Source organism: Leucopleurus acutus (assembly GCF_964270905.1).
Source record: "Leucopleurus acutus genome assembly, chromosome: 10".
NCBI lineage: Eukaryota > Metazoa > Chordata > Mammalia > Artiodactyla > Delphinidae > Leucopleurus > Leucopleurus acutus.
The window spans coordinates 7,541,415-7,560,067 of NC_139153.1; the positions used below are offsets into that span (position 1 = coordinate 7,541,415).

At 42.9% G+C, this 18,653-nt stretch overlaps 1 protein-coding gene across 1 annotated transcript; it reads right to left on the reverse strand.

Annotated features, from left to right (window-relative positions):
• Positions 1–3,456: 3,456 nt before the first annotated feature.
• On the reverse strand, positions 3,457–9,707 carry VHL (von Hippel-Lindau tumor suppressor; the record flags this gene model as incomplete). The annotated part of the gene is made up of 3 exons (XM_082848053.1): positions 3,457–5,856; positions 7,165–7,287; positions 9,398–9,707. 3 exons carry the CDS (start codon positions 9,705–9,707, stop codon positions 5,660–5,662), a joined length of 630 nt encoding a protein of 209 aa, XP_082704179.1. The 3' UTR covers positions 3,457–5,659.
• Positions 9,708–18,653: the final 8,946 nt, after the last annotated feature.

Consider the following 18,653-nt stretch of genomic DNA (forward strand, 5'->3'; position numbering starts at 1 on the left):
AACCCCCTACTTTGGGAGTTTACGGAGGCTCCGTCAAGTAGGCATGATCATTTTCAGCCCCTCTCCCCTCTCTGGAGAAGGCTGGGGTGGGCTGAAAATTCCAAGCTTCTAATGATGGCTTGGCTTTTCTGGTGACCAGACCCCATCCCAGAGTCATCCAGGAGCCCACCAGAGTCCTCTCGTTAGAACAAAAAGGTGCCGCTAGTGATCTTATCACTTAGGAATTTACAAGGGCTTTAGGAGCTCTGTGCCAGGAACTGGGGCAGAGACATAGCTATATCTATATCTATATGTCTACGTCTATATATCTATATCTATTCCATTATCTCAATTATCTCAGAGAGAGAGACACAGAGAAAGAGAATGAACACCTTCCCATAATTTCATCCTGGATGGGCCACCATTATTAATACTTTGCTGTATATACTTTCACATATTTTTAGACCTCTATAAAATTAACTTTTAATATAAAAAATTTTAAAACAATTTTCTGTAAACGTTTTTCAATTAATAATAGTCTTTCATGTCCTTAAATAAGCATCTACCTTTTCCTTTTTAATAGTTTATTTAGGAGCACCATACTTTATTTGGCCAACTTCCTATTAATGTACATTTATTTCCAGTATTGGGGTCTGTTCCAGAGGGGTCTGCTTTCTCATCTACAGGAAGGGTAGGGAAGTCCTAAAGTCTATCAAGGAAAACCATAAACCAATAGTTGGAAAACTGCTACCCTGAGGACACACCAGACCCCCCTCCAAATTCCCCCCACTCTCTGCAGTTGCTCCAGGACAGGGTAATCCAGAACTGCTAGAATAACCCTCCCCTTTAGTTCCCACCTGATGCTTCTGAGCACTGGATAACTGCAGCATGAGTTCTCAATATTCCCGCATTGGACCGGGGTATCTGATCACCCTCCTCCAGGTGAAGAATGTCATCTCATGTCCTCCCTAGCAAACTGCTGCTAGGCTATCCTTTGCCCAATTAACTCTCCTTCAATTTATCTGAGGATAAAATGGTTCGCTATGGTTTCCTCTGGGTTTTTCAGAAGCATTTGCAGGGCCAGCCCAGTCCTCAAGAACTCAACTTCTCCCAACTGGAACAAAACAATCTTCTGTGTTTTCTACCTGAATACGGAGAGAGCGTATTGCTATTTAGTGTAAGTTAAGCCAACTCGTACTCTCCTGAGGTTTCATGTTCCAAACTCTGAAACTAGTTTTGTGGGTTTCTCTCTCATTTACCTATCCAGTATTATTGCCCCTTTTGGTTATCACCACAAGTATATTTCATTCTTCTGTGATCTGCCAGTGGATTACTGGGTATGTGTGGTGATGGGGGAAAGTCCCCAGGAAAATGTTCTGTTGGGGCAGGGAGCTTAGGTGTGCTGACAGAATGGGGAAACGGTGAAAGGGTATCAGGCAGCTCAGTGACTAGCATAGAGTAGGGCTGAGGTGCCAAGAACGGGATACAGAAACCTAGCATGAAAGTATCTGAAAAGTTCACTGGTGTTCCTATTTCAAGAATGCAAAACACTGGTATCTATTTCACGGCCTTAGTGAGCTGAGTACCCTGTTGTTGTTGTTTTTATCACATTCTCAATACAAGTCCTGGTGAGATATTAACCACTTGTTTTTTAATAGACTATTTTCTAGAGCAGTTTTATGTTCACAGCATAATTGAAAGGAAGGTACAGGATTTCCTATATACCTCCTGCCCCCCCCCAAAAAAGTCTCCTTTCCATTATTAACACCTGTCCCTGCCAGGGTGGTACCCTTGTTACAATTGATGGACCTACACTGATACATCATTATCACCCCAAGTCTACCGTTTACCTTAGGGTTCACTTTTGGTGTTGTACATTCTGTGGTTTTGGACGAATTTATAATGATATATATCCACTATTATAACATCAGACAGAATAGATTCACTGCTCTAAAAAATTCTGTGTTCCACCTATTCATCCCCCCCTCTCCCCCTACCCCTTATTATTATTTTTTTGTGTGTGGTACGCGGGCCTCTCACTGTTGTGGCCTCTCCCGTTGCGGAGCACAGGATCCGGACGCGCAGGCTCAGCGGCCATGGCCCACGGTCCCAGCCGCTCCTCGGCATGTGGGATTTTCCCGGACCGGGGCACGAACCCACGTCCCCTGCATCAGCAGGCGGACTCTCAACCTCTGCGCCACCAGGGAAGCCCACCCTTACCCCTTTTAATTTATCATTTATTTTTAACAAAGATGACAGTATTTTTTTTTAATTTTTATTTATTTATTTTTGGCTACGTTGGGTCTTCGTTGCTGTGCGCGGGCTTTCTCTAGTTGCGGTGAGCAGGGGCTACTCTTTGTTGCGGTGCATGGGCTTCTCATTGCGGTGGCTTCTCTTCATTGTGGAGCAGGGGCTCTAGGTACATGGGCTTCAGTAACTGTAGCACGTGGACTCAGGAGTTGCGGCTCGTGGGCTCTAGAGTGCAGGCTCAGTAGTTGTGGTGCATGGACTTAGCTGCTCCGCGGCATTGGGATCTTCCTGGACCAAGGATCAAACCCGTGTCCCCTGCATTGGCAGGCTGTCTACTTTCACTTACTAATATGCATTTAAATTTCCTCCGTGTCTTTTCACGGTTAACAGCTCACTTCATCTTAATGCTGAGTAATATTCCATTGTATTAGAGTTATTCCATTATATCACAGTTTATGTGTTCATTCACCTACTGAAGGACACCTTGGTTGCTTCCAAGATTTGGCAATTATGAACAAAGCTGCTGTAAACATCCATGTGCAAGTTTTTGGACATAAGTTTTCAACTCCTTTGAGTAAATACTAAGGAGCACAATTACTGGATGGTACGATAAGAATATGTTTTGTAAGAAACCACCAAACGGTCTTCCAAAGTGGCTGTACCATTTTGCATTCCCATTAGCAATGAATGAGAGTTCCCGTTGCTCCACATCCTCACCGGCATTTAGTATTGTCAGTGCTCTGGATTTTGGCCATTCTTTTTTTTTTTGGCCATTCTACTAGGTGTGTAGTAGTATCTCACTGTTGTTTTAATTTGCAGTTCCCTGATGATATATAACGTGGAGCATCTTTTCATATACTTAGTTGCCACCTGTATGAGGTGTCTGTTACGGTTGGTTCTATTTTCATGAAAAAAAAACAAAAACAAACCACCTGTGTTCCAACTGTGAATGCTTTTTTTCTTAATACTTTTCTGTAGAGCTTAAATTTTTTACAGTGATATTTCATTTTTACGAGAAAAATAAAGCTAAAAGAAACAAAGTTTTAAACAAAATCCAGTGCTGGAAAGAGAAGGGACTGAGAATGAAAGCAGGTTTCTTGCCTTTGTCCATCCACCTCCCCCGCCGCCCTGCCCCCCTTAAGCCTTTAAGCAAACATGGCCTTCACACCTCTCCAAGAAAGAAGAGCCTGGCAAATGACACCACCACACCTTACCTATTTCTTTTACTTAGCACCATTTAATGTATCCAAAAAAGCTTTTTTTTAAGTCAAAATAGATAAGATCACAGTTTCTTAAAATTAATACATTTAATACATTCTTAAGATTTCAAATGAGTACATACATGCTATAGGTTTTCAATCTTCCTTGGACAACACAAAAAACACAGTACTCAAATTGCAAGTTTTGACAGGAACGTGAAATCTCATTTTGACACAAAGACAGGTTTAAAAAATAATAAAACCAACAGTGAACTAATTGAGCACCAGCAGGCTTCCTTAAATCTCCCATCCTATCCCACTTTCAAAATCATATGGCTGCCTCTGTACCAGCATTTCTTCTTCCCTACCCAACAATTCGACAAAAAAATTAGATAAAAAATTACAGGTGTGTCACTGAATGAGTACCACAACAGGCTAAAGAAAAAAAAAAAGCCCATTTACTTGCTGAATGTTGAAAGAGGAGAATAAGATTAGGTGGGAAAACTGTACGGCTTTGATTCATTCGCTTCACTCTGATATCAGAGCATAGGAACTGTGCTCAAAGGGACTAATAAAGATGCCAAGAAATAGCCCAACGTTATTTATAAAAGGAAGGCTGCACTCATGTCTATGAAGAGCTTATAATACCATGGAAAAATATTTAAGTTATAAAGTTAAATGAGAAAGTAGAATACAAAACTTTATATTCAGTATGATCTCAACTACTACGTAAAACCAAGCCAAAAAAAGGCTAAAAGTTCAAAATGTTAAGTTAGTGGTTGTATTTAAGTAGTGTACCTAATTGGATCTTTTCTCTTCCTTTACTTTTCTGTCTCTTCCAACACTTTCTCTACTGGAGAGTTTTGTTTTTAGTTTTTTGTTTTTTTTAACAATTAGCTACCAAAAAAGGAGGCCTGATAGAAGTATTGAATTTAATGAATTTAAGTCCAGCCTATCGGAAAGGATCTGTACGTGTATAAAACTAGAAAACATTCCAGGCTACCCGCTGAATCCACAGTGTGTTAGCAGTAACTTCCAAGAGGCTGGAGGGCTTTGTCCTCTCCTCCAGACAGGTGCAAAGTGTCACCAGATCCTACCTGATGAAAAATTGCTGAATCGAACAAAAATGTCATGGATTTACAAAAAGGAACAGAAGTACCCACATTTGGCAAAAACCTATTTATAGTACAGGAGTAGCTCTTTTTTTTTTTTGCGGTACACGGGCCTCTCACTGTTGTGGCCTCTCCCCGTTGTGGAGCACAGGCTCCGGACGCGCAGGCTCAGCGGCCACGGCTCACGGGCCCAGCTGCTCCGCGGCATGTGGGATCTTCCTGGACTGGGGCACGAACCCGTGTCCCCTGCATCGGCAGGAGGACTCTCAACCACTGTGCCACCAGGGAAGCCCCCTCCCTTTTTTTTTTAGGAGTAGCTCTTTAATACTATGATTAAACAAGTATCTCCTATCTTCTGTGCACATAGCAAGTTTCAAAAAAAGCTATCATCAATAAGAACTGTAGAAAGCTAATCCTGGCTTTGAAACAGAAATAAAACAGCTCTGCGACAACAGTGGGCAGAGAAAAGCCACAACTTAGAAAATTATAAAAACTGCTTTCTATAAAATTGATGCCCTTTAAAACATTTGTTTACTGTATATACTTTAAGGTCCCCATTACCACCCGCCCTCAAAAAAAAGGGTGAAAACCTCTAACACTTTCTACCAAAGTAGCCACTGGTTTGTTCATTCAATAAACACTGAGGGAAGGCTCATAACGTGCGAGGCGCTGGAGTCTCAAAGAGCAGACCGCTATGCCCCTGCCCCAATGACATCTTGGTCTCTCAGTGCGGGACGCGGGGACATCACCAACCACAATACAGGAATGAAAAGCAGATGTCACTGCTTTCCTACAACTCAAGAATAAGCTACAATTCTCACTCAATTACTTACACAAAAGTCCTTACACAGAAACTTTCCTGACTCACTAGGAGGCAAAAATGCAACTACTTTACCTTCATAAATACTTCTAGAAGGGACAGGCATTAAATTACATTTTGTGATATTTGCCCTTAAACATCACAGCGCCCAGTAGTGAGGTCAGTTAACTTTCTTTTAAGCAATGGAGCTTTTTGACTCCAACAATGAGACACTTTGAAGCCGAGAAAAAGTGACCAGTCCTAGGTCTAGATCAAGACTCGTCAGGACTGTCAAAAGCCGAGACCCAGGAGTGTAAATTTCAATTAAAATCTTCAGTCTCCTCTGCCATCCGCTGATTTTCAATATGCTCCTGGGTCAACCGCTCCAGGTCCTTCCACACATTTGGGTGGTCCTCCAAATCTTCGTAGAGGGATCTCGCGATGTCCAGTCTCCTGTAATCCTCAGGCTTGACTAGGCTTCGCACAACCTGGAGGCAGCGCTCTTTCAGGGTGTACACTGTAAGGGCAGAAAACCGACTCTCAGCAGCAGACTCAGGCCTGAGGACAAGGGCTGAGTGAGAGGCTTTGCCAACCGTGGCAACTACATTTGCAACAGCTGGACCTCGCTCTGGACAAAAAAAGTGAGTACATGGGTTGTGGCAGAGTGTAATGTGATGGCCGCAACAGACATCTCACAGTATTCATGACCCTGTGTAGGAAATTTCCTCGAGAGTGGGCTGGGCCTGGGATGTGCTTTAACTAACTGAATGTGGGCACAGTGACGCTGTGGCGATTCTGGGTCTCAGCCTTAAGAAGCCCTGGCAACGTTCGCTTTTACACTCTCAGGAGCCCTGAGCTACCCAGCAGGAGAGACCATACAAAGAGGGCCAGGCCCTGAGATGACCCGGGAGAGAGGCCCAGGCCCCAGCCAACCTGCCAGCAGAAGGCAGTGATCACCAGTGAGCAGAATAACCACCGAGCTGAGCTCTGCCCCGGCTGCAGAATTATAAACAAATAAAATGGTTGTTGTTAGGTTGGGGGTAGCTGTCACACAGCAGCAGATAACCAAAGAAGTGTGTAACTGGATTTTGGGGGAACTCAAATCCTATTTTAAACTTACTGGGGAACTTACTCTTTAAAGGTCTCCTTTAAGGCAAAATTTCCTACACTTAACTTACCAGTGCTCACTTCTGTATACCCACTGCCTTAAAGCAGGATCTAAATACACAAACTAGTTTGAACCCTACATACACATACTCGTTTGAAGCTGCAGGTATTTGGGTTTTTTTAACCCAACAGATCATCAGCTTCTAAGGGTTCAACCTAATAAAATCACTTGAGTTTTAAACAAGTGGTAAGCTGTGAAGCTAATGTTCAATGTGGTGATTCTTCTTACAACCCCTGATTGACACAGTGACCTTGACTGGGTTAAATTACACTGAAAGATACAACACTAGAAGTCAATAAATAAGCCATGATATCTCATTCTCTACACCTTTTTTTCTCCTGAGACTCCAGGGCGTAATTCTGCTCCACGGGGAGTGAAACAAAACGCATTCATAATTCTACAATCAAGTATTTTAATTTAGCCCACCCTCGACCAGCCCAAAGAGCTTCTGAGATACCACGACATCTTTGTCCAACATACAGCATACAAGTAAATTACTTCCACTTTATTCATGGTGGAGAATAGGACACAGAAAGGTTGGATACCTTGCTCAGCATCAGGCAAAAATCACTAATGACTGGGCTCCTTCAAGTGGCCTATCCTCTACTTAGGATACAATAGCCTATCTTTTTAAAAAGTAAGATGGAACATCAGTACCTGGCAGTGTGATGTTTGCAAAAATAGGCTGTCCATCAACATTGAGAGACGGCACAAACAGCTCAGTCTGGTTAACTAGGAGCCCATCAGATGTCCCAGCATCTCGGAAGAGCCAAAGATGACCTGTTCAGACAAGCAAAGGTTAAGGAGCCACACACCTATTTCCTTCATCTCCTCACTCTGACACCGAAAATATCTGCCTCTCATTCTGCTTAAATACCATACAAAGCCATTCCAATAATGTTATTTTATTTAGTCCTCACAAAAGATCCAGGTAAAGATGAGAAAAAAAGGTCTGAAAATGCCAAGTGACTTGCTCAAGGCAACAGGGACAGTAAGGAGAAGGGCAAGTATTCCAGCGAGGCTCCAAAACCCAGGCCCTTTCTGCTATCTTGGTGCAAAAGCAAAGTACGGGAACTGCAAATCACACCAAAGGCTGCAAACTAAAAGGAGAGAAAAGGTCACCAGCTCCTCAGAACTGTGCTTCTCAAAAGCAAGAAGATACAAAAACATCACGTTGAAAGAAAAAAGCCAGACAGAAAAGGGTACTTTCTGTAGAAAGAGATAAAATTAGTCAATGGTGTGAAAAATCAGAAGAGTGAAAGGGGTAGGAGAGAATTTTCTGGGGTAATGAAAATATTCTAATCTGTAACTTGATCTAGGTGTTGTCAAAACCCATCAAACCCTAAGACATTTGTATTTTACTCTATGTAAATTATACCTGAATTTAAGAAATAAACACATCTTATGCAAAAAAAAAAAAAATAAGAGACAGAGAGAGAGAGAGAGAGGGGCACTTGGAAGGAGACAAAATTCCAGGGCTAAGATTCTGTTTAAGGAGGGAGGAGGCTGCCTCAGAATAAAAAACAGCATGTGTTCCTGGGGCATAAATCTACTTGAAGATTTGGTGGGAAAATTTAAGAAATGTAAAGTAGGAAGTAATTTTTTTTTTCTTGTAGTAACATATACATAACATAAAATTGACTATTAACCATTTTTAAGTGTACAGTTTAGTATCGATAACGTTAAGTACATTCACGTGGTAATTTTTTTTTAATGTTTATATTAAATCAGGCACAGATAAATTTTGGAGAAGAATACAAAATTCACACAATTTCCTAGATAAAATAGGAGACTACAGAAATGTTAATGCCTGGAAGAATTGCGTTGTTCCTCATTTAATATTAGCAGAACTTCGGTGTAAAAGTTTGAAGAGCATTATTGAGTATGCAACCCTCAAGGAAAAAAGATCCATTAGGATCCTCCGAGGAAGAGAGTGAAAATTTAGCAAGCATTAACTTCTCTTCTTGAAAACCAAGGGAAGATTACTGCCACTTTATGCAGTAAGGCCTAGATAGCCCCAACCTGCGTTATTACAACAGTTTCCTAACTGCTACCAGTACTCTTCCCCCTCCAAACCACTTTGCAACCTGGGTAAGCTTTTCAGTATTAAATCAGGCAATGTCATTTCCCTGCTTAAAAACTTTCAATGGCCCCCATTTCCCTAAGGGTAAGATCACCTTTCAGACTTCCTCTCCCACCATTCCATACCCTCTCCCCTTTCCCAGGCTCCAGGTGTTAGCCCATGCTGTTCACTCTGCCTACAACTCTCCACTCCAGTCTTGGGTTAGTAAGATCCCATTCATCATGCAGGATTCCCTTTCTTCTCTGCGAAGTTCCAACTCAAAGCACACACCCCTCCCTTTCACTGAGCAGGTGCCCTGCTGTGCTCCGTTCCTATGGCAGCAATTATGACACTGGCTTGTTCTTAACTACTTATGCATTTGTCTCGTCTCCCCCACTTGACCGCGATCTCCATGAAGGCAGGGACCCTACGCGGCGTGGCCCGCTGGGCACATCGGAGAATGTGGGATTCTCCCATTCACGGGCTGAACAAATGGGCGTGAGGGATGGAATACACGTGGGGTCGATCATCAAATGCAAATTATGCACTCTTAAAAGAAGAATGCTCTGTCACTAGCTGCGTCTACTTGGATCTGTCACAACCTCTCTGGGGCGTCAGTTTCTCGAGTGTAAAATGGGAATAATAATGACAACAGCATCTGCCTCCCCGGATGGGGCGGGAATTCGGTGAGATCGAGCCACCGTTATCGTTGCTATCAGGCCTAGAGCGCTGGGCAGCGCGCTGGGCACAGCTCAGCACCGGGCTCGTTGAGGCCAGGACAAGGGGGCGGCGCGGCCGGGCGCGACTGGGCGACCGCGGCCCGCCTACCTCGGTAGCTATGGATGCGGCGGCCCGTGCCGGGGGGCAGCGTCGGGTAGGGCTGCGGCTCGCCGTCGAAGTTGAGCCACACGGGCAGCACCACGCGCGGGCTGCGGTTGCAGAAGATGACCTGGGACGGCTCGCGAGTGTTCACTGAGCGCAGCATCGGCCGCGGCCGCCCAGCCTCCATCTCCCGCTGGGAGCCCGGCTCCTCCGTGTGGGACTTTTCGGAACCGCACTCCTCCGCGTCCGCCTCCTCCGCGTCCGCCTCCTCCGCGCCGGTCTCTGCCTCTTCCGCGTTCCCCGCCCTCCCGAGCATTACCTCCCGGAGCCAGAACTACCCGGGCCTAGCCGCCTTGGGATTCGTTGGCCGCGCGGGGCGGGGCGGGGCGGGGCGTGCGTGCGCGTCCCCGGCAGGCGTGCGTGCAGTTTTCGCGCGCTCTCGGTGGGGGATGGAATACAGCCTGGAAGATGGCCGGCTTGAGGCCGTGCGCATGCGCAGATGGATCCCCTGAGGATTGAGGGTCCCGCTTTCACGGAAGCGGGCGGTGGCGTTAAGCCGTCCTGTGTCAGGATTTCCCCTGTAAATTGGATTCTCGTACCTCTCGTACGTTTCTTACACAGCGTTTCTTTAGTTTCATTCATTGTCTTAAGACCTTCATGGTTTTTGCCATATTCTCCCTACCTTCTGCACTATTATTTATTTACTAATTTTCTCATTGATCAAGTTTGTTTTGTCTCCATTTTGGGTCACGAAATTTGAGTTTTGTACAGAAAAGTAGGATAAAGTGAAATTTTCCCAGTCCCCCCAGCCACCTAGAGAGAGTCCCTGGAGGCAACAGGTAACATGTTTTTTTGTCCTTCCTTTCAAAATTATTCTATGCATACGCAAGCAATTAAACACATTTGAGAAGAAATTTTATATCACTACCATCAATGGAAATTCTTTATCATTTGCCATAGAAGAATACAGTGGAACGAATTTAAAGAAAGCAAAACAACAGTTACTAAACTTCGTTCTCTGTAAAGGCTCTGAGCCTGCGTGCGTTCTGTTGGTTCAAAAGTCAGCCAAGTGTTAAATGTTAGATGCCGAGTGTTAGTTGTCAAACCAACTTCCTTCCCCCTGGACATAATCAGAAAGATTTCCTTTAGGAAACTGAAGAGAGAATAAACTTTAACAATTCAGTCTGTGTGCCCTCTGAAATTCACAGCCACCTGGGTTGTCATTCCAGGTTTAGCTTCAGATATGAGATATCTCTGAGCCTTTAATTGCCCATCTTTGAAACTGGCATTTTTAAGAAGTACTTATGTCATAGGAGTGTGGATTAAGTGGAAAAGTGTTCAGTGCCTAGCACATAGCAAGCACTCTGCAAATAGCAGCAGTTACTATTTATAAAGATGAGTTAAAAACACTGTCTCTACCCTCAAAATGCTACTGGGCTACTGGGAAAGCACAGGACATGTAGACTGATTTGTTTTCTTTATTGTGGTTGATGTAGGACATGTAGTTTTATTATTGGTTATACCAGTAAAAGAGCAAGTGGAAGGTGACTAGCTGATCTGAAAAGAATCAGATAAATCTTCATTAACCCCAGGAGGGGTTAACGTCTGAGATGAACTTTGAATAAAGCCTAAGAGTTCTCCCTTCCCAACTCCCATCATACAAATATCTAGCCTGGGTGTCAGATCAGGCATCATGCCCATCGGGGGACTAGGCAGACCCCGCAGCAGGCACTGATTCCCCTACCCAGTTTGCTTCTCATTGACTAAACTCACTGCCTCCAAGCCCAGGACTCCTCAGTCCTACCACTTACTGAAAACTCACCTGGCGGCCCAGGCCAATAAGGAACACATACTTGTGCCCACAGACCAGCACTATGGCCCTAACATTTAAAATAAACAGCAGGGAGAAGGGAGCAAATAGGCTTTTTTGTTTTTGGCTGCACTCCTAGACAGCTGTTCTCAGTCAAATCCACAAGTAAAGGGGTTTAGGTTTATGATTTTCACCCATCTGAGCAACCTCTTTTTCAGTTTCTTTGGTTGCCTGACATGAAAGCAAACTCTTCTCCACAAACTACATTGAAGAATGGCAACACCATTAAAAATAGGGAAAACTTACTGAGGAAAATGAAATAAAAGGGGGAAAGAGCTATCAAATTATATGCATAGTGTGATGACATTTATGTAAAATGTGTCATTATTTCCTCAGCCAACCCCATTTTCTAGAATATAGTTTTATTACCTTTATAATGAAAACAACTAAATCAATCCTCCCCCAGCTTTTATTGAGATATAATAGACCTAAATCAATTCTTAAGAGCCATGAAGAGGAAAAAATAACCAGACCTACTATGTGCAAAGCGCTATGGTAAAAATTTGAGAAATGAGATGTTTATTTATGAAAGATTAAAACTATAAAGTTTAAACACTCATTTCTTCCTTCATTCTGAGAATATCTGAGGGCCTACTAGGTGCCAGGTGCTGTGCTAAGTGTTGAGAATATTGCAGATAAGTCATGCCTTCACAGCACTTCAATGAGTGTCCCATAATCATCACACAAATAAAAACAAAGTTGCAGTTACCACTAGTGCAACAAAGGAGAGACACATGGTGCTAGGTAAACCTGAAGAAAGATGGTACATGAGTCCCTGTAATTAAATTTCAGTGACCTGAAATAGACTCTACTTGGAGAAGCTCAGAAATAGAGTTCAGAGGGTTTCATTTTAGTCAAAGATGAACTTCAAGGAGAAAGAATCAATCTATCAAATGCAAGGCACTCTACTAAGCATTCCACATTCATGAAAGCCATGTCATTATCTCCACTTTACAGCTAAGGAAACTGAAAAGGTTATAAAGGTATAAGGGGGGTGGTCAGAGGAGAGTGCTGGATTAGAGGGGCTCATCATCTGGTGCCTTTGAGAAAATGATGGTATGAGTGAATCTAAGGAGTCTGAGAAATCTACAAAGGAACTAACACCCTGAACCTAGGTAATTCTCCTCTGGGCTGTCCTTGACAGCACATTATACAAAGAGACGGCACATCCTGATGGCCTCCAGCAGGATCAAGTGACCAGCAGTGACACAGACCGCCAGGTTTCTCGAACATTAATGTGGAAATATTTGTGGAGGGAAACCTGAGAAAGACAGGATTTTCTGTTAATCAAATCCCAATGGCTCAGAGCCATCATAATTCTCAGGATTCATGCAAACATTCCCTTACTCCCAGGATAGTGAGGTGAAACATATCAGTTTAATATGACAGAAATGTCTACATCCCTAAAATGAAATCAGTTGTGGAGATAAACACAGGTCTTAACAGTGACATTGTATCACTGCAAATGTTTACAAAGATCATTTAAGGGGAAGGAAAACATATTTAGGGTACTCTAAGTAAAAGTAAAGCTACAGGCTATATTGTTCTTAGAGTACATTTTCCACTATTGAAAACCAAACAAGTAGAGAAAAAGAAGAAAATGTACCCAAGTATTTTAAAACAACTGGTGACTTTTTTTTCCCCTTCTACTTTGCTGCCTTTTCAAAATTTTCTTTTAGGGGACTTCCCTGGTGGCGCAGTGGTTAAGAATCCACCTGCCAATGCAGGCGACAAGGGTTCCATCCCTGGTCGGGGAAGATCCCACATGCCGCGGAGCAACTAAGCCTATAAACCGCAACTACTGAGCCTGCGCTCTAGAGCCCGCGAGCCACAACTACTGAAGCCCATGTGCCTAGAGCCCATACTCCGCAACAAGACACCACAATGAGAAGCACGTGCACCACAACAAAGAGTAGCCCATGCTCGCCACAACTAGAGAAAGCCCATGCGCAGTAACGAAGACGCAATGCAGCCAATAAATACATTTATATAAAAAAAGTTTTCTTTTAGGATATATTTCGCCTTGTTTATACTTTGACCAATCAAAAAATACAAAGATGTACAATAATAAAGCAAACACTGATAATCTTACCATATAAAGTAAAAAACACATTGTCACTTATTTACTTTTTAAAGTTAAGACAACATAAATGATGAGGCTAAAATACCCTTTGACTTCCACCTTGGTCCCATTTTCCTCCTTCCTCCTCAGAGGCAGTAACTACCATGAGTTAGATGTGTATCTAACCAGGCTATTTTTTTTTTCTAAATTTATTTTAAATTTCTAGAGTTCACTCTTTTTGGTGGATAGAGGTGTATTTTGACAACATGCATAGTCATGGAACGATCACAACAATCAAAATACAGAACAATCCACCCTCTCCCACCCCCCAAAGAGAATGTGATGAAACCCTACCCCCAGGCTTAAGTCTTGACACCCACTGACCCATCAGTCCTCCGTCCCTATAGTTCTGCCTTTTCCATGATGTCACATAATGGGACCACACAGCATGTAGCGTTTTGAGTCTGGCTTTTCACTTAGCATGGTGCATTTGAGATTCATCCATGTTGTAGAATGTATCAAGTTTATTTCTTTCCATCACCAAGTGGTAGGCCACTGCACTCACCAGTTACGCAACATTGAGCAATCACGAATAAAACTCCTATAAGCATCTGCATACAGGTTTTGTGTGTGTGTGTGTCTGTAAGTTTTCACTTCTCTTAGGTGAGACTCATCTAGGGATGAGATCGCTGAGACATACAGTAAGTGCATGTTTAACTTCGTGAGAAATTGCTAAATTGTCTTCCCAGAGTAGTCATATCATTTTGCATTCCTACCAGCAATGTATGAGTGTTCCAGTCACTCCACATCCTTGCCTGCACTTATTATCAGGATTTTCTTCTTTTTGAAAAATTTTCCCCATTCTAATAGATTGCGTATGGTATTTCGATGAGGTTTTTATTTTTATTTCCTAATGACTAATAATGTTGAACGTCTTTTCATGAGCTTGTTTGCCATCCTTTTGTCTCTGAAGTATCAGTTCAAATCTTTTGTCCATTTCTTTATTAGCTTGTTTTCTTACTTTTGATAGTTCTTTTATCCAGGACAATTTTTATTCATGATGGTGAGGCGACTGAGAACAATCTGCATTCAGAAAAGCTGGGGATAGTATTTAACCTCTCTGAACTCCTAGTCTCCTATGGTTCAAATCAAAACAGCTATCCTGGCAACATCTTAATTTTATCATAAAAGGATAAAACATGCTTAAATTTTAAAAACTGAACGATTTAGTAAACAGATTAAAATGTAAAGTATAACTTTATCATCATCGGTGAGGGTGAAATGTTAGTATAACAGAACTCTAAGTACATAAGTTGAAGTGACACACTGGGGACAAAATAAATGGTGGTTTAGCATAACACTGTTTATGGACCGAAATGACCTATGAGCAAAGACATGTATAACTTGAGAATAAAATCCCAGTTTCTGGAGCCTGACCAAATAAGGTCTTTCAAAAGAGGGAAACCGAGAGACAGCTAGGGAAAGTGCCAGAGTTGATTAAATTCTTTAGGCAAGACTTCCAGAAAATATAACACACAATTCAGTCTTCAGAGAAAGGAAGCTGGAAGAAGTGAAACTTGACAACATAGACATCAATGCAAACAGTGTTTGCCAGACACAGCCAGGAAAACCCCTGAAGCCTTCTTTACCAAAGGAAGGATGGGGAAGAGGCAGGTAAGACTAACGTGAGTATGTAACAGCTTAAAAATTATCTAATGGGGCTTCCCTGGTGGCGCAGTGGTTAAGAATTCGCCTGCCAACCTACCTAAGGAGACAAAAGATCTGTATGCAGAAAATTATAAGACACTGGTGAAAGAAATTAAAGATGATACAAATAGTTGGAGACATATACCATGTTCTTGGATTGGAAGAATCAACATTGTGAAAATGACTCTACTACCCAAAGCAATCTACAGATTCAATGCAATCCCTATCAAACTACCACTGGCATTTTTCACAGAACTAGAACAAAAAATTGCACAATTTGTATGGAAACACAAAAGACCCCGAATAGCCAAAGCAATCTTGGGAAAGAAAAACGGAGCTGGAGGAAGCAGGCTCCCTGACTTCAGACTATACTACAAAGCTACAGTAATCAAGACAGTATGGTACTGACACAAAAAACAGAAATATAGATCAATGGAACAGGACAGAAAGCGCAGAGATAAACCCATGCACATATGGTCACCTTATCTTTGATAAAGGAAGCAAGAATATACAATGGAGAAAAGACAGCCTCTTCAATAAGTGGTGCTGGGAAAACTGGACAGCTACATGTAAAAGAATGAAATTAGAACACTCCCTGACACCATACATAAAAATAAACTCAATTAATTAAGGATTAATTAATTGAGTTAATTAATTAATCCTCAATTAATTAAGGATTAAAGACCTAAATGTAAGGCCAGACACTATCAAACTCTCAGAGGAAAACATAGGCAGAACACTCTATGACATCAATCACAGCAAGATCCTTTTTGACCCACCTCCTAGAGAAATGGAAAGAACAGCAAAAATAAACAAATGGGACCTAATGAAACTTAAAAGCTTTTGCACAGCAAATGAACCCAAAAACAAGACGAAAAGACAACCCTCAGAATGGGAGAAAATATTTGCAAATGAAGCAATGATAAAGGATTAATCTCCAAAATTTACAAGCAGCTCACGTAGCTCAATATCAAAAAAACAAACAACCCAATCCAAACATGGGCAGAAGACCTAAATAGACATTTCTCCAAAGAAGATATACAGATTGCCAACAAACACATGAAAGGATGCTCAACATCACTAATCATGAGAGAAATGCAAATCAAAACAACAATGAGGTATCACCTCACACCAGTCAGAATGGCCATCATCAAAAAATCTACAAACAAATGCTGGAGAGGGTGTGGAGAAAAGGGAACCCTGTTGCACTCTTGGTGGGAATGTAAATTGATACAGCCACTATGGAGAACAGTATGGAAGGTCCTTAGAAAACTAAAAGTAGAATTACCATATGACCCAGCAATCCCACTCCTGGGCATATACCCTGAGAAAACCATAATTCAAAAAGAGTCATGTACCACAATGTTCACTGCAGCTCTATTTACAATAGCCAGGACATGGAAGCAACCTAAGTGTCCATTGACAGATGAATGGATAAAGATGTGGCACATATATACAATGGAATATTACTCAGCCATAAAAAGAAACGAAATTGAGTTATTTGTAGTGAGGTGGATGGACCTAGAGTCTGTCATACAGAGTGAAGTAAGAAAGAGAAAAACAAGTACCGTATGCTAACACATATATATGGAATGTAAAAAAAAAAAAAGGTCATGAAGAACCTAGGGGCAAGACGGGAATAAAGACGCAGACCTACTAGAGAATGGACTTGAGGACACAGGGAGGGGGAAGGGTAAGCTGGGACGAAGTGAGAAAGTGTAATGGACATATATACACTACCAAATGTAAAACACAGCCAGTGGGAAGCAGCCACATAGCACGGGGAGATCAGCTTGGTGCTTTGTGACCACGTAGAGGGGTGAGATAGGGAGGGTGGGAGGGAGGGAGACGCAAGAGGGAAGAGATATGGGGATATATGTATATGTATAGCTGATTCACTTTGTTACAAAGCAGAAACTAACACACCATTGTAAAGCAATTATACTCCAATAAAGATGTTAAAAGAAAAAAAAAAGAGGGCTTCCCTGGTGGCGCAGTGGTTGAGGGTCCGCCTGCCGATGCAGGAGACACGGGTTCGTGCCCCGGTTCCGGAGGATCCCACGTGCCGCGGAGCGGCTGGGCCCATGAGCCATGGCCGCTGGGCCTGCGCCTCCGGAGCCTGTGCTCCGCAATGGGACAGGCCACGGCAGTGAGAGGCCCGCATACCGCAAAAAAAAAAAAAAAAAAAGAATCCGCCTGCCAATGCAGGGGACACGGGTTCAAGCCCTGGTCCCGGAAGATCCCACAGGCTGCGGAGCAACTAAGCCCATGCGCCACGACTACTGAGCATGGGCTCTAAAGCCTGCGAGCCACAACTACTGAGTCCACGTGCTGCAACTACTGAAGCCCACACACCTAGAGTCCATGCTCCACAGCAAGAGAAGCCACCGCAATGAGAAGCCTGCGCACCGCAACGAAGAGTAGGCCCTGCTCGCCGCAACTAGAGAAAGCCCGCGTGCAGCAACGAAGACCTAACACTGCCAAAAATAAAATATATAAAATAAGTTTATATTAAAAAAAAATTATCTAATAGCACTGAAGTAGGAACGAGAAAGGAAGTTTTAGATGTGGTTATACCACACTTGGGAGTGAAACGGTTAGAGCAGTCTGAGGCAGGCAGGTCTAGGTTCAAGGTCCAGCACCTTTCCTTACTTTGTACGACTCTGGACAAGTTTCAGCCTCTCTAAAGAACTGCATGGAGGTAAGAACGCCTACTTCTTAGGGCTGGAGGACTAAATGAAACAGAGTACACGGACTTCCCTGGTGGCGCCGTGGTTGAGAGTCTGCCTGCCGATGCAGGGGACGCGGGTTCGTGCTCCGGTCCGGGAAGATCCCACATGCCGCGGAGCGGCTGGGCCCGTGAGCCATGGCCGCTGAGCCTGCGCGTCCGGAGCCTGTGCTCCGCGACGTGAGAGGCCACAACGGTGAAAGGCCCGTGTACCACACACACACACAAAAAAAAGAGTACACAAAGCACTTAGCATATCTAGCACGTGGTAACACTCAATAAGTTACAGACAATACTAGTTACATATCCGTGAGCGAGCCGAGGCTCATTTTATAAAGGGGGTATTGACAGTTACACAGGAAAGCACTCTGACACCTCAAAGTGCCAGGTAAGCAGGATGAGTTACCTCTACTGGAGGAGGTCAAGCTCACTGGTTCCCACTGGTTCCCACGCCAGTTGCTCTCCTTACAAGCAGCAGCTTACCATTAGCAACATGGTATTTAGGGCACTAACTTTTTTAGAAAGATTACTTTGATATCAACAAATTAACAGAATGTCTATAGGACCATAAAAAAATTTATCATTTTCATGTCATCTAAGGAAGGGTTTTTCTGGCTTCTATAGATTAGCATCACTTTTGCCTCTATTACTATCTTGTTATAGTCCTTGCACATAGTAGGAACTTAGTATCTGTTAAACTGACTGCAGAGCACCGGATAATCTAAAACTTGAACTTTACAAGTACTTATTTATCTCAGAAAGGATAGAGAAGATATTATGAATAATGAACTCAAGCGATTGTTAGATCACCTCAGATGAGCTCAATAATGTTGAAAAACAGCACTTACCAAAGTAAAGGAGGTCAGTATTGCCTCCATTGTTAATACCACATTTT